The following is a 13,195-nucleotide window of genomic DNA, read 5'->3' as shown; positions in this document are numbered from 1 at the left end:
TGAGAACAATGAAATTCAAGAGGGAGACCCTGTGGTGGATGACTTTTCAATTGACAGTTAGCAGAGTTACATGATGGGGATTATTTTTTTCGAGTTGTGTAACACTGCTACCGGTCAATGGAAAAATCATCCACCAGGGCCCACCTGTAGATCGCTCCACACACAGCCCCCCCGGTAGATGGCGCCAGATACAGCCCCCCCCCCCCCCTGTAGATGGCGCCAGATACAGCCGCCCCCCCCCTGTAGATGGCGCCAGATACAGCCCCCCCCCCCTGTAGATGGCGCCAGATACAGCCCCCCCCCCTGTAGATGGCGCCAGATACAGCCCCCCCCCCTGTAGATGGCGCCAGATACAGCCCCCCCCCCTGTAGATGGCGCCAGATACAGCCCCCCCCCTGTAGATGGCGCCAGATACAGCCCCCCCCCCCCCTGTAGATGGCGCCAGATACAGCCCCCCCCTGTAGATGGCGCCAGATACAGCCCCCCCCCCTGTAGATGGCGCCAGATACAGCCCCCCCCCCTGTAGATGGCGCCAGATACAGCCCCCCCCCCCCCTGTAGATGGCGCCAGATACAGCCCCCCCCCCTGTAGATGGCGCCAGATACAGCCCCCCCCCCTGTAGATGGCGCCAGATACAGCCCTCCCCCCTGTAGATGGCGCCAGATACAGCCCCCCCCCCTGTAGATGGCGCCAGATACAGCCCCCCCCCCCCTGTAGATGGCGCCAGATACAGCGCCCCCCCTCCCCCCTGTAGATGGCGCCAGATACAGCCCTCCCCCTGTAGATGGCGCCAGATACAGCCCCCCCCTGTAGATGGCGCCAGATACAGCCCCCCCCCTGTAGATGGCGCCAGATACAGCCCCCCCCCCCTGTAGATGGCGCCAGATACAGCCCCCCCCCCCTGTAGATGGCGCCAGATACAGCCCTCCCCCCTGTAGATGGCGCCAGATACAGCCCCCCCCCCTGTAGATGGCGCCAGATACAGCCCCCCCCCCCCTGTAGATGGCGCCAGATACAGCGCCCCCCCTCCCCCCTGTAGATGGCGCCAGATACAGCCCTCCCCCTGTAGATGGCGCCAGATACAGCCCCCCCCCTGTAGATGGCGCCAGATACAGCCCCCCCCCCCTGTAGATGGCGCCAGATACAGCCCCCCCCCTGTAGATGGCGCCAGATACAGCCCGCCCCCCCCCCCTGTAGATGGCGCCATCTACAGGGGGGGGGGGGGGGCTGTATCTGGCGCCATCTACAGGGGGGGGGGGGCTGTATCTGGCGCCATCTACAGGGGGGGGGGGCTGTATCTGGCGCCATCTACAGGGGGGGGGCTGTATCTGGCGCCATCTACAGGGGGGGGGGCTGTATCTGGCGCCATCTACAGGGGGGGGGGCTGTATCTGGCGCCATCTACAGGGGGGGGGGCTGTATCTGGCGCCATCTACAGGGGGGGGGGCTGTATCTGGCGCCATCTACAGGGGGGGGGGGGGCTGTATCTGCGCCATCTACAGGGGGGGGGCTGTATCTGGCGCCATCTACAGGGGGGGGGGGGCTGTATCTGGCGCCAGCCCCCCCCCCCCCCCCTGTAGATGGCGCCAGATACAGCCCCCCCCCTGTAGATGGCGCAAGATACAGCCCCCCCCCCCCTGTAGATGGCGCCAGATACAGCCCCCCCCCCCTGTAGATGGCGCCAGATACAGCCCCCCCCCCCTGTAGATGGCGCCAGATACAGCCCCCCCCCCCTGTAGATGGCGCCAGATACAGCCCCCCCCCCCTGTAGATGGCGCCAGATACAGGCCCCCCCCCCCCCGTAGGTAGCGCAACACACAGCCCCCCCTGTAGGTAGCGCAACACACAGCCCCCCCCCCCTGTAGGTAGCGCAACACATAAAAAAAGCATAGAGCCAAAGATGTCTGGCCAAAAAACTACGTTAGAATTCAAATTTCCCAGAAACATTTAGTCAGTGTCGTAAGAACTCGCCATAACTAGCAAGATCTCGTGGGTTCAGTATATAGCATGGGGGTTTATGGGAAACCTGTGGCGCTGGGCGTCACCAGAGAGGACGCATGCGATAAGGGGTAAGGGTCCCTAATTTGCATAAGAGTGAAAAAAAAAAGATGTTTAGCAGGTATTTAGAAAAAAACTAAACACACAAAAACACTTAAAAAAACAAAAACAAAACGCTAAGAACAGGGGGCCTCTCCTAGTAAAAGGTCCTCTTTAATGGACTCTCTATATGGTCAATAAGCATTAGTTTTTACAAATTTATCTTTACATGTACAAAGGACCCTTAGAGCCACTGGAAACCTAATATAGAGAACTGTACTCTCAGCAATTCCTTAAAATATTTTTTCACTCAAATTGCGCTATTTCAAGCCACAGTAATTTCCTGTCACTGCCGCAGGAACCATTTGAAACATTATTTAAGTTAGAATTAGCTGCAACTTTTCGCAAATGTATAACGTGCAACTTTTTAAAGTCAGAAAACTGCTGTAAGGCCCTTCATAAACACCCCCCCCCCCTCCCCCGAGTCTTTCGCATATAAAGCTTTAAGAAGATGTTCACACGTTCAGGATTTGCCATAGGCAAATACAACGTTGAATCTTTAAACAAATTCATGGCTGAAATCGGAGGCCGACAACCGGATTACTTCTGTAGAAGAATCTGTGGCAATAACAGCGGTTGTGCAATGTGGTTGTTGGTCGCACGCAAACTACCGCATGGTGTACAGGCATCTTTAGAGCGTTACAAGCACAGAAATGAGTAAGTAGTTAAAATGCACGGACATCCTAAATACAATGCAGCAAAGAAACCTAAACCCCTTCAGTGTTGATTAGTATTGACACCTTGAGAACCAAGGAATTTGGAGGATGGGGGTTGTAAAGGTCAAATTTAAAGCAATTAGTGGTCCTCTCCATTTAACCCCACAGCAGCAGCATTACTAGTGTCATTGCCACCTCAGTCTACAGCAATGAGTGATGTAAAAAGAGTGCAAACAGGCTGAACAAACAAGTCACCAGAAAGTTCAGGTGTTATTGACATAGGTGCAGCTGTAAAAAATATAAAAAAAAATTGACACCAGACGTTGGACTATTCAAACAAAACTAGTAACGACCTTGAGAAACAAATATATATATATATATATATATATATATATATATATATATATATATATATATATATGTGTGTGTGTGTGTGTGTGTGTGAACCTTGTACTCCCGAAAGGGGTGTGTGTTACTCACAGTGGTCAGAGACACACGATTAAACCCAAAAAAAATCAATTGTGCCAAAAAGATAACCATCTACTAGTCCCTGCTCTCACCATAGAAATACGTCCATTTAGCAAACCCAAACTGGCATTTTTATGTTATTTCTAGTGTTTGCTCAAGAGTTATTGAGTACAGATACAGCGTAGGAGAGTTACGCTGTTTCCGTAACATAAGTAATCAGCCTAGCTCGCTGTGCTACGCCATTTCCTTTACCTCCTATTCACTTCTATGGGAATTCCAAAAACCGCATAGCAAATCGCGTTTCTGTTTCTAGAAAACCCGGCCACCTTGTTACTCAGTGACCGGAGCCCAGCAACAGAAGGTAGAACAGGGGTCAGAGGGCCATGGTTTTAGAGATGGATGCGGGTCCAGAGGTGGGACCTGCATCTACCAGACATTTATGGCATTTCTTGTGGAAAATCCTTCTTTTAGGGTAGGAACTCACTGGACGTAAATACTGCAGATTTTCCGCAATGGATTTAATTACGGAAAATATGCAGTGTATTACAGTAGAAGCAATGTGGATGAGATTTTAACAAATCTCATCCACACACAGCAAAAAAAATCCGGAGAAACCATTCATAAAATGAGGTGCAGTATTTTAATCCACAGCATGTCAGTTTATGCTGCGCAAGGCCCCATGCACACGAACGTGTTTTTGCGTCCGCAATTCCCCCGCAAATCCACGGGAGAATTGCGGACCCATTCATTTCTATGGGCCCATACACACTATCCGTGTTTTCACGGGTCTCCGCATGTCCGCAAATCCGTGCCGCAGAAACTCAGGACATGTCTTATTACGGCCCGCAAATTCGATGCGGACATGCCCATAGAAGTCAATGAGCCCGTGGAAAATGCGGGTACACCTCCGTGTGTCAACCGCAGTTTGCGGATTTGCGGAAGTGTTGCTAGGCGACGACCGGGAATGAGTTCTGTCGTCATCCTGTTTTACCTAGGCTTTTTTTTTTTTATCCGCATTTTGCGGATTACATACGGATGAACTGCGGATTAAATACGGATGAACTGCGGAGGACATTTCACGGAACACGGTCATGGAATTTGCGGACCAGAAAAACACTACGGTCGTGTGCATGAGGCCTAAGTGCTGCGCTTCTGTTGCGGGTTTTCCCCCAAATAGGGAGGTAAAACCCACAACAGAGAGCCATGTGTTACGATTTTTGCAGCGGAAATACTGAGATTCCGCCGCCAAAAATGCAAATTGAACACAATTGTTATTTCAAATGAATTAAAAAAAAAAAAAAAAAAAAGCTTATACATGCCTTCAGTCGCAGTCCGAACGTCGCGATCCTCTATTCTGAGAGAAACCCAGGCCCCTAGGATGACGTTTTATCCCATGCGACTCCTGAAGTCACAGACTTCAGCGTCATCCCAGGAGGCCGGCTGCACTCAGAAGGGAGTGATGCGTCACCATAGCAACGGCAGGGTGGTAAGTATAAACTTTTTTTTTTAGGGGCCGTGCAGACTGTCCGTGAGTTTCAAGCAGCGTGTCCGCTGCGTAAAACTCACGACATGTCCTTTATGTGTGCGTTGTTCGCGCATCACGCACCCATTGAAGTCAATGGGTGCGTGAAAATAACGCGCACCACACGGAAGCACCTCCGTGTGACGCGCGTGATTCTCGCAACAGCAGTAAAAAGTATGAATGAAAACAGAAAAGCACCACGTGCTTTTCTGTTTACCAACATACAAACAGAGTGTCATAATGATGGTGGCTGCGCGAAAATAACGCAGCCACCCATCATACGCTGCTGACACACAGAGCGGTTAAGTACCTTTTGCGCGCGAAACGCCGTGTATATCTGGCCTAATTAGGATTACTCCTGCAGTATTTCCACAGCGGTGAGGACGCCTGAAAAACTGCACCACAATTTGGTGCAGTTTTTCGGGCGGAACTCCCTGCGGTTTCCAGGATGGATACGCGGTGTACTGTTCCTACACTAACTCTAGTCTGCAGCTGTGGGCAAGGCCAGAGCACACAAGTGAAGAGCTACGTACCTGTGTCACAAGGGGCGCTAGCCAACCATTCCATTCTGCACCGGCTGGACAAGCCCATTGAGTCTTGAGACCGTTTACCGAGGACCACACGGAAAGAAGAAGTTGAAAGCCACAGCTTGGGCATGAATAACAAAAACCTTTATTTATATAGTGCCTACATATTCTACAGCGCTTTCCAATCAGGACAAGCTGTAAACTTGTTAGGATCAAGCCTAATGTTACGAGGCTCTGAGCTCCATAAGACATGTGCAGCACAAGAAAAGTGATCATGGCAAAAGATAGTACTCTGTCACCAGATTATAAGTGTCCTATCTCCTACATAATCTGATTGGCGCTGTAATCACTGGCGTAGCTATAGGGGTCGCAGCGGTCGCAATTGCGACCGGGCCCCGAAGCCAGGGGGGCCCAAGGCCCCCCGCACCACATCAATAAAAAGTTACTATAGTAACTCGGGCCGCGGGCCCCTGTTACTATAATAACATACTTTACTTACCTTCCTGGTTCCGGATCGCAGCGGAGGTCCTGACGTCAAGCGCTGTGCGCAGCGCATGACGTCACAGCGCTATGCCGCCGCGCACAGCATCGAGACTACAGAACTCCCGCCGCGGCCGAAGAGGAAGGTAAGGTTAGCCCTGACTGGCGGGGTCCGACTCCCGGGACCCGCCAATCAGCTGTTTTGAAGGGGCCGCAGCACTCGTACGAGAGCTGCTCCCCTTCATTCCGGTCACACTGTGAATCGGTGTCGGCGATTCACAGTGTGGGCGAGTAGTGAAATGAAGGGGAAGCAGCTCTCGTACGAGTGCTGCGGCCCCTTCAAAACAGCTGATTTGCGGGTCCCGGGAGACACATCAGCTATTGATGGCCTATCCTGTGGATAGGCCATCAATGTTTAGGGACTGCACAACCCCCTAAGCCTACGATGTAGCAGGCTTAGGGGGCCCAGGAGACAGGATCACAGATTGTGTGATCCGGTCTGCTGGGCCCTGTATCTAAGCCTACCACACTGTAGGTTTAGATACAGGGCCCCAGCACACAGTAATCTTATACTGTATAAGATTACTGTCTGCTGGACCCTGTATCTAAGCCTTAGGGTATGTGCACACACACTAATTACGTCCGTAATTGACGGACGTATTTCGGCCGTAAGTCCCGGACCGAACACAGTGCAGGGAGCCGGGCTCCTAGCATTATAGTTATGTACGATGCTAGGAGTCCCTGCCTCGCTGCAGGACAACTGTCCCGTACTGTAATCATGTTTTCAGTACGGGACAGTTGTCCGGCAGCGAGGCAGGGTCTCCTAGCGTCGTACATAAGTATGATGCTAGGAGCCCGGCTCCCTGCACTGTGTTCGGTCCGGTACTTGCGGCCGAAATACGTCCGTCAATTACGGACGTAATTAGTGTGTGTGCACATACCCTACCACACGTGTTACTAATCATTTTTTGTGTGTTTTCTTGCAGGTTCGGTCGTTGGACTACGGCGGATTCCAGGACTACTTCGATGACAGCTTTTTTTTTATTGTCAATAAAATGGTTAATGAGGGCTGTGTGGGTTTTTTTTTATTTCAATAAAATATTTTTTCAATGTGGTTTTTTTTTAAACTATATTACTACCGCCTTAGTAATGGCCGCCGGCTGATTGACAGCATCCATTACTAAGGCGGGGCTTAGTGTTAGCGGATGCAGAGGCTAACACTAACCCCCTCTATTACCCCGGTACCCACCACCACCAGGGGTGCTGGGAAGAGCCGGGTACGATCCAGTACCTGACAATCTGTAGTGATGGTCGGCCACTGGGGTGGCCGCAGGCTGGTATTATCAGGAGGGGAAAGGCCAAAAACAGTGGCCCTTCTCATCCTGGTAATGCTGCCTGCTGCTGCTTTATTGTATCTGGCTGGTTATGAAAATGGGGGTGACCCCACGTCATTTATAAAAAAGAATAATAATTGGAAAGAACGATGTGGGGTCCCCCCCAATTTTCATAACCAGCCAGATACAACACAGCAGCAGCAGGCAGCATTACAAGGGTGGGAAGGGCCACTGTTTTTGGCCTTCCCCAGCCTAATACTACCAGCGTGCGGCCACCCCGGTGCCTGCCCGTCACTACAGATGGTCGGGTACTGGTTTGTACCCGGCTCTTCCCAGTACTCCTGGTGGCGGTGGGTACCGGGGTAATAATGGGGGTTAGTGTAGCCTCTGCACCGGCTAACATTAAGCCCCGCCTTAGTAATGGAGGTTGTCAATCAGCCGGCGGCCATTACTAAGGCGGTGATAATAAAGTTTAAAAAGATACAAGCACATAGAAAAAATATTTTATTGAAATAAAAAAACACAACCCTCATTAACCATTTTATTGAGAATAAAAAAAACGCTGTCATTGAAGTCCTCGAATCCGAAGTCCAACAGCCGAACCTGTAAAAAAAAACACAAACACACAAAAATAATCAGTAACACATAAAGAAGCAAAATTATTATTCTTACCTATCCTGGGTCCAGCGCTGGAGACGCAATGTCAGCGAGCTGGGCCCTGTATCTAATCCAATCATGTGTGATACAGTCTGCTGAGCTGTGTATCTAATCCAATCATGTATGATACTGTCTGCTGGGCCCTATATCTAATCCGATCATGTGTGATACAGTCTGCTGAGCTGTGTATCTAATCCAATCATGTATAATACTGTCTGCTGAGCCACTGTATCTAATCCTATCATGTGTGGTACTGTCTGCTGAGCCACTGTATCTAATCCTATCATGTGTGATACTGTCTGCTGGGCCACTGTATCTAATCCTATCATGTGTGATACTGTCTGCTGAGCTGTGTATCTAATCCTATCATGTGTGATACTGCCTTCTGAGCCACTGTATCTAATCCTATCATGTGTGATACTGTCTGCTGAGCCACTGTATCTAATCCTATCCATAGTTTATAGGGTCGTAGTGCTATAGATATGCTATGCTGTCTCATATACACACTTTTTTGGGGGCGGACACATATGTATTGGGGCTATTTCCCGGACATTTTAAGCCCTGAGGGTATGTTCACACGGCAGCGTCTGTTACAGCTGAAATTACTGTGCTGTTTTCAGGAGAAAACAGCACCGTAATTTCAGCCGTAATGGCATGTACAGGCGTCTTTCGCTGCGTCCATTACGGAAGTAATTGAAGCTGGTTTTCCATGGAGTCCATGGAAAACGGCTCCATTTACGTCTGAAGAAGTGACAGGCACTTTTTTACGCGCCGCCTTTTGACAGCGGCGCGTAAAAAAAAATGACCGTCGGCACAGAACATCGTAAGACCCATTCAAATGAATGGGCAGATGTTTGCCGACGCTTTTGAGCCGCATTTTCGGACGTAATTCAATGCTAAAACGCCCGAATTACGTCCGTAAATAGTGTGTGTGAACCCAGCCTTAGTGACGCCCCGGCTGCTAGTGCTGCATTGTTGGGTCACTTAGGAGACCCAGCGATGCAGCTGAAAGCGGACCGTCAGCCATGAGAAGTTTGCGCGGGGGGGGGGGGCCCAGTAAGAATTTTTGCATCGGGGCCCATGAGCCTCTAGGTACGCCCCTGGCTGTAATATAGATAACAGCAGTGGTTTTTATTTTGAAAAACGATCATTTTTGAGCAAGTTATGAGCTAGTTTAGATTTATGCTAATGAGTTTCTCAATGGACAACTGGGTGTGTTTTTACTTTTTACCAACTGGGTGTTGTTACAGAGGAGTGTATGAGGCTGACCAATCAGTGACTAATCAGTGTCCTACACTTCTCATTGTTCCAGCCCAGCATGATCCACAGCACAGTGAGATTGTGCAGTGAAAGAAGTAAACACGCCCAGTTGCTAAAAACACAATACACGCCCAGTTGGAAATAAGAGAAAACACGCCCAGTTGTCTATTAGAAAGGCTCATTTGCATAAATATAAAATTGCTCATAACTTAACCAAAAATGATCGTTTTTCAAAAAAAAAACAAAAAAAAACGTTACTGTTATCTACATTGCAGCGCCGATCACATGCAATAGGAGATAGGGATTTGATAATCTGGTGACAGAGCCTCTTTAATCCTACAAGAAACAGGTGACCAGAGTAGGGACAGTCAGAGAGCAGAGGTGTTCGTTCATACAACCACGGAAATGCCAACCTGGCGGCTAAATTCAAGATGGATTGGAGTAGAGCCAGTGCATTTAATAGAATACTAGCTAGTAACGCATTAAAGTGATCACAGCAATAAATGATTAGCACCAAGATTAGTGTTTTGGTCACAAGTAAGGTACAGACTGATTCAACTACAACATAAGGTAAATCTCATTAGAAACCTAGGACTAGGACTTGACCAGTGAGGAGTAGGTGCGGATCCTAGGCCCTTCCACTAAACAAGGAATTTTTCCCACTTTGCTCCTTCTCAGTAAAATCCTTGTAAATTTCATAATCATTTCACAACCTGTCCACTACATACAGTAAGTGTGGTGACGTATGCACCTTATAGTCTTGTGAAATCCTCTCTATACATGACCTTTGTATAAAGGTTTTACAAGACACCAATTGTATAAATCGAAGTCCATGTGTGACGGCACAGAAACGAGCTAGAAGAAAAAACTACTCACGTTTTTCATCATCTGCATGTACTAATGATGCCGCTCTTGACAATACGTCTAATGGAGTCTCCATTCCTGGGAAGACCCTATAAAAGAAAAAACACAAAATGTATATATAGTCAAGGACAAGTTAAAAATATTATTTAAAATCACATCTCCAGGACTTTCCAACATCTCCACACCTACTCTAGATCTGCATGTACCTCCGTAATTCACCATTGCAGATGACAAACTGGAAAAATGTTATGTAACCAATCAGATTTTCAGCATTTCTGAAGAGGGTTTGATACATAAATCAATATTTCCACACTCAAATTTGTATTTAATTTGCATAGCCAGAAAATTTGAGGGATTTCTGCAGGGTTAGGCCTTATTCACACAAAACGTATTTCTCGTCCAGGTTAGGTCTGTTTAAACAACGGACATGCTGGGACTCCACCATTCACTGGGGCTATTCACACCATTTTATTTATTTTCAACAACCACTTGTGTCGGTTTAGAGAAAGTCACAGCATGCCCAATTCTGGTCTGTTTTGCGGACCAGACTTGCCCAATAAAGCCCATGGTGAACGAAAAAAACCAAAAACACTAAAACAATGGGGGACATCCATATTTGGTTTGATCAATCCCAGCGTGGATTTAATACACAAAAAAAGCACTCCACACAACAACAATGTAAATCCTCATTCTGGGACAGTGGACTAAGATGTGCAAATTCCTTTAGGTCCTGGTCGCCAAATATGCATCTATTTATTCAGATACCCAATAAGGCTGATAAGTACAGTCAGAGGATAGTCCACAGATTAAAAGGACTCAAAGAAGGTCGACTCAAATATAGGACCCCTTCTGTACATTATCTGATGGACGTGGGGCCGTTGTATGAAATACCCCCAAAGTAGTTACTTGCAGGGAAAGTTGGGGGCCACCACACATTTCTCCTGCAGCATGCTGAGAGCTATAGTTTTATACATGTACAAGCATTATAATAATATTGGAGTGCAGAGGCCTAGTTCTTCTACCAACATAAAAAACGCCACACAGTTTTGGGGTCAGTGGCAGTTTAATCAAAACGTGGCTTTTTTTCTGGCCTTTTCCTTTATAGCCCCCTCTGTAGTACTTGAAAGGGTTTTCCGGCCATTTTATATTGATGCCCTATCGGTGGGGGGGGGGGGTCTGACACCCGGCAATCAGCCGACTGAAGAGGCTACGGTGACGAACGCTGCATACTCTTAATGGCTTACCAGATACTATGGCGTACACGTATGTAGTGTCTGTGCACGCCGCCATGCCTTGTATACATTTTAGTCAGCTGATCGGTGGGGGTCTAACTCCTGGATGGGCCATCAATATAAAATGGCCTGAGAATCTTTAAAAAAAAAAATGCAAACACACACACACAAAATTATAATAAATAATATTGTGTTAGAGGAGGCCTAACAAAAGGTTGGACAGGACTAAACTGTTGGCCGCTCATTTAACTTACGGCTTGGAAATAATATACTCTCTACATATTGGGGACTTCGTGGTTGCTGACTATTATTCAGTATGTATATAGTCGCCTAAACTGGGGCAGAAGCGGAAACTTGTTTGTGTGGCTGAAGTGACAGGATATTCAGATTACTATGGGTCTATTTTTTTTCTACCCATTATATCCTATACCACAGTTTAAAGTTGCAAAGCGGAACATTTTTTTTTCCGGCTGAGCAAGACCCGCACCTGTGACGCTGCGTTAGCAGGATTAAACAAATGCAATGCTATTGTGGAGGCCACAGAAGAACTACAACAGGTATTGTTACCAGATTAAGAACCATCCAGAAACCAACCAACAGCTCTTATATTCAGTCGGCCAGAACAGACACGGAAAGATGAAGTTAACTGTTTCATGCCACAGTCATAGGGCTACAGATTACATACAGTAAATAAAGAAACCACATCAGACCTCTACTCGCATCTTGTGCCTGTTTTTTTTATCCTATTTATTTAAATTACAAAGCAAATGGTACCAGATCCAAGTACATCAATAAGAAATACTAGATACAAAAGACTTCGCTAACCAGCCATAGACGAAGGGGAAATCAGCCTTGGTGATGGGTAACCAGCAGTACAGATTGACATGGCTGTAACGTTGACCACGATAGGACATCCATACTACAGTAATAGATGTTACCTTTGCCCAGATCAAAGTCTCAAATGGGAACAAAAACTTTTATTTGTCAAAGACATATCAGAAATTGATTGGTGAGGGTCCAGGTGCCGAGACCCCCTCTATTGCTGAATGAAGGTGCAGAACTGCTCAGCGGAGCGCCCTTGCTTCTTCTGATGCGATCGGCGCTCCTTGTTCGGTAAAGGCGGGTTACACATCAGAATGTCTACTCGAGTCTTCAGCCTAACAGGGAGCTTCTTTACATTCATTTCAAAAACGGTGGGATTCTCACCACCCAGACACCCGCCGATCAAACCTTCTGCTATGTCTCGGACATAAGTTTTTTTTGTTTTTTTTTAGCAGTACAGTTTCCCTTCAAATGAGGTATGCCATAAATGTCGGATAGTTGCGGGCCGGCTTAGAGGGGCTTTTACCATCCTAAGTCCCATTTACACCGACCAATGATTGTTGGCCCGTGTAAACATGTCAACGATCAGCAGGGCAGAAATCTGCTACAGTAAGCCAGCCTGATAGGTTAGTGTCCCAGAGATGGAACCAGCATATCGGAAGAACAAGAGTCTTGTTACCACCGTTTGCGATGCCAGCAAGCAGTGTCTGGCTCTTTCTGTAACTCCCACAGACTTGTATGGAAAGGGCTGTGCACTATTGCAGAATTTGCTGCAGAAAAAGTTGCATTAAAACCCCAGGTAATTCCACAGGTAAAAATCAGCACTTATAGAGCGGTTTTTGAAGCGGTTTCTACAATTTGATGAATAAATAGGTGCGATTTTATGCTGCAGATTTTGGTGCGCCTTTTTATAAACTTCATAGATACAATTCTGTGGTGAAAACGCAAGATAAATTGACATTATGCGGATTTCAAAATTACGCACCGCAGGTCACTTTACGCACAGAAAAACTCTGCAACGTGTAGAGGAGATTACTTGAAATCTTATTTAATTTGCTTGTACTGTATTACACTGTGGATTTTCCACAGGAAAATCTGCATGTAATGCGCATTGGGTGCAGGGGGCCTTAAAGTAGATATAAATGTGGCAGAGGGGGAAAATCGGCATATAGGGTCAACAGACCCCGGTTTACCAGATAGGTGAGGGACCCAGAGGTGGGACCAGCACATCAGGCATATGCTTGAGAATCCACAAAGAAAAAAAAATATATAGGATA

At 47.6% G+C, this 13,195-nt stretch overlaps 1 protein-coding gene across 2 annotated transcripts in view; it reads right to left on the bottom strand.

Annotated features, from left to right (window-relative positions):
• The window catches only part of VGLL4 (vestigial like family member 4), a 98,773-nt gene that overhangs the window by 68,312 nt on the left and 17,266 nt on the right, over window positions 1-13,195 (bottom strand). For both annotated transcript variants that reach the window (XM_075833847.1, XM_075833846.1), the window contains one exon: window positions 9,877-9,953. In XM_075833847.1, the coding sequence (XP_075689962.1) occupies window positions 9,877-9,940 (64 nt within the window). In that variant the 5' untranslated portion in view covers window positions 9,941-9,953. The remainder of the gene's footprint in view (window positions 1-9,876; window positions 9,954-13,195) is intronic.

The sequence above is a fragment of the Rhinoderma darwinii genome, chromosome 7 (assembly GCF_050947455.1).
Source record: "Rhinoderma darwinii isolate aRhiDar2 chromosome 7, aRhiDar2.hap1, whole genome shotgun sequence".
Classification (NCBI taxonomy): Eukaryota; Metazoa; Chordata; class Amphibia; order Anura; family Rhinodermatidae; genus Rhinoderma; species Rhinoderma darwinii.
This window is presented reverse-complemented; position numbering and strand designations above follow the sequence as displayed.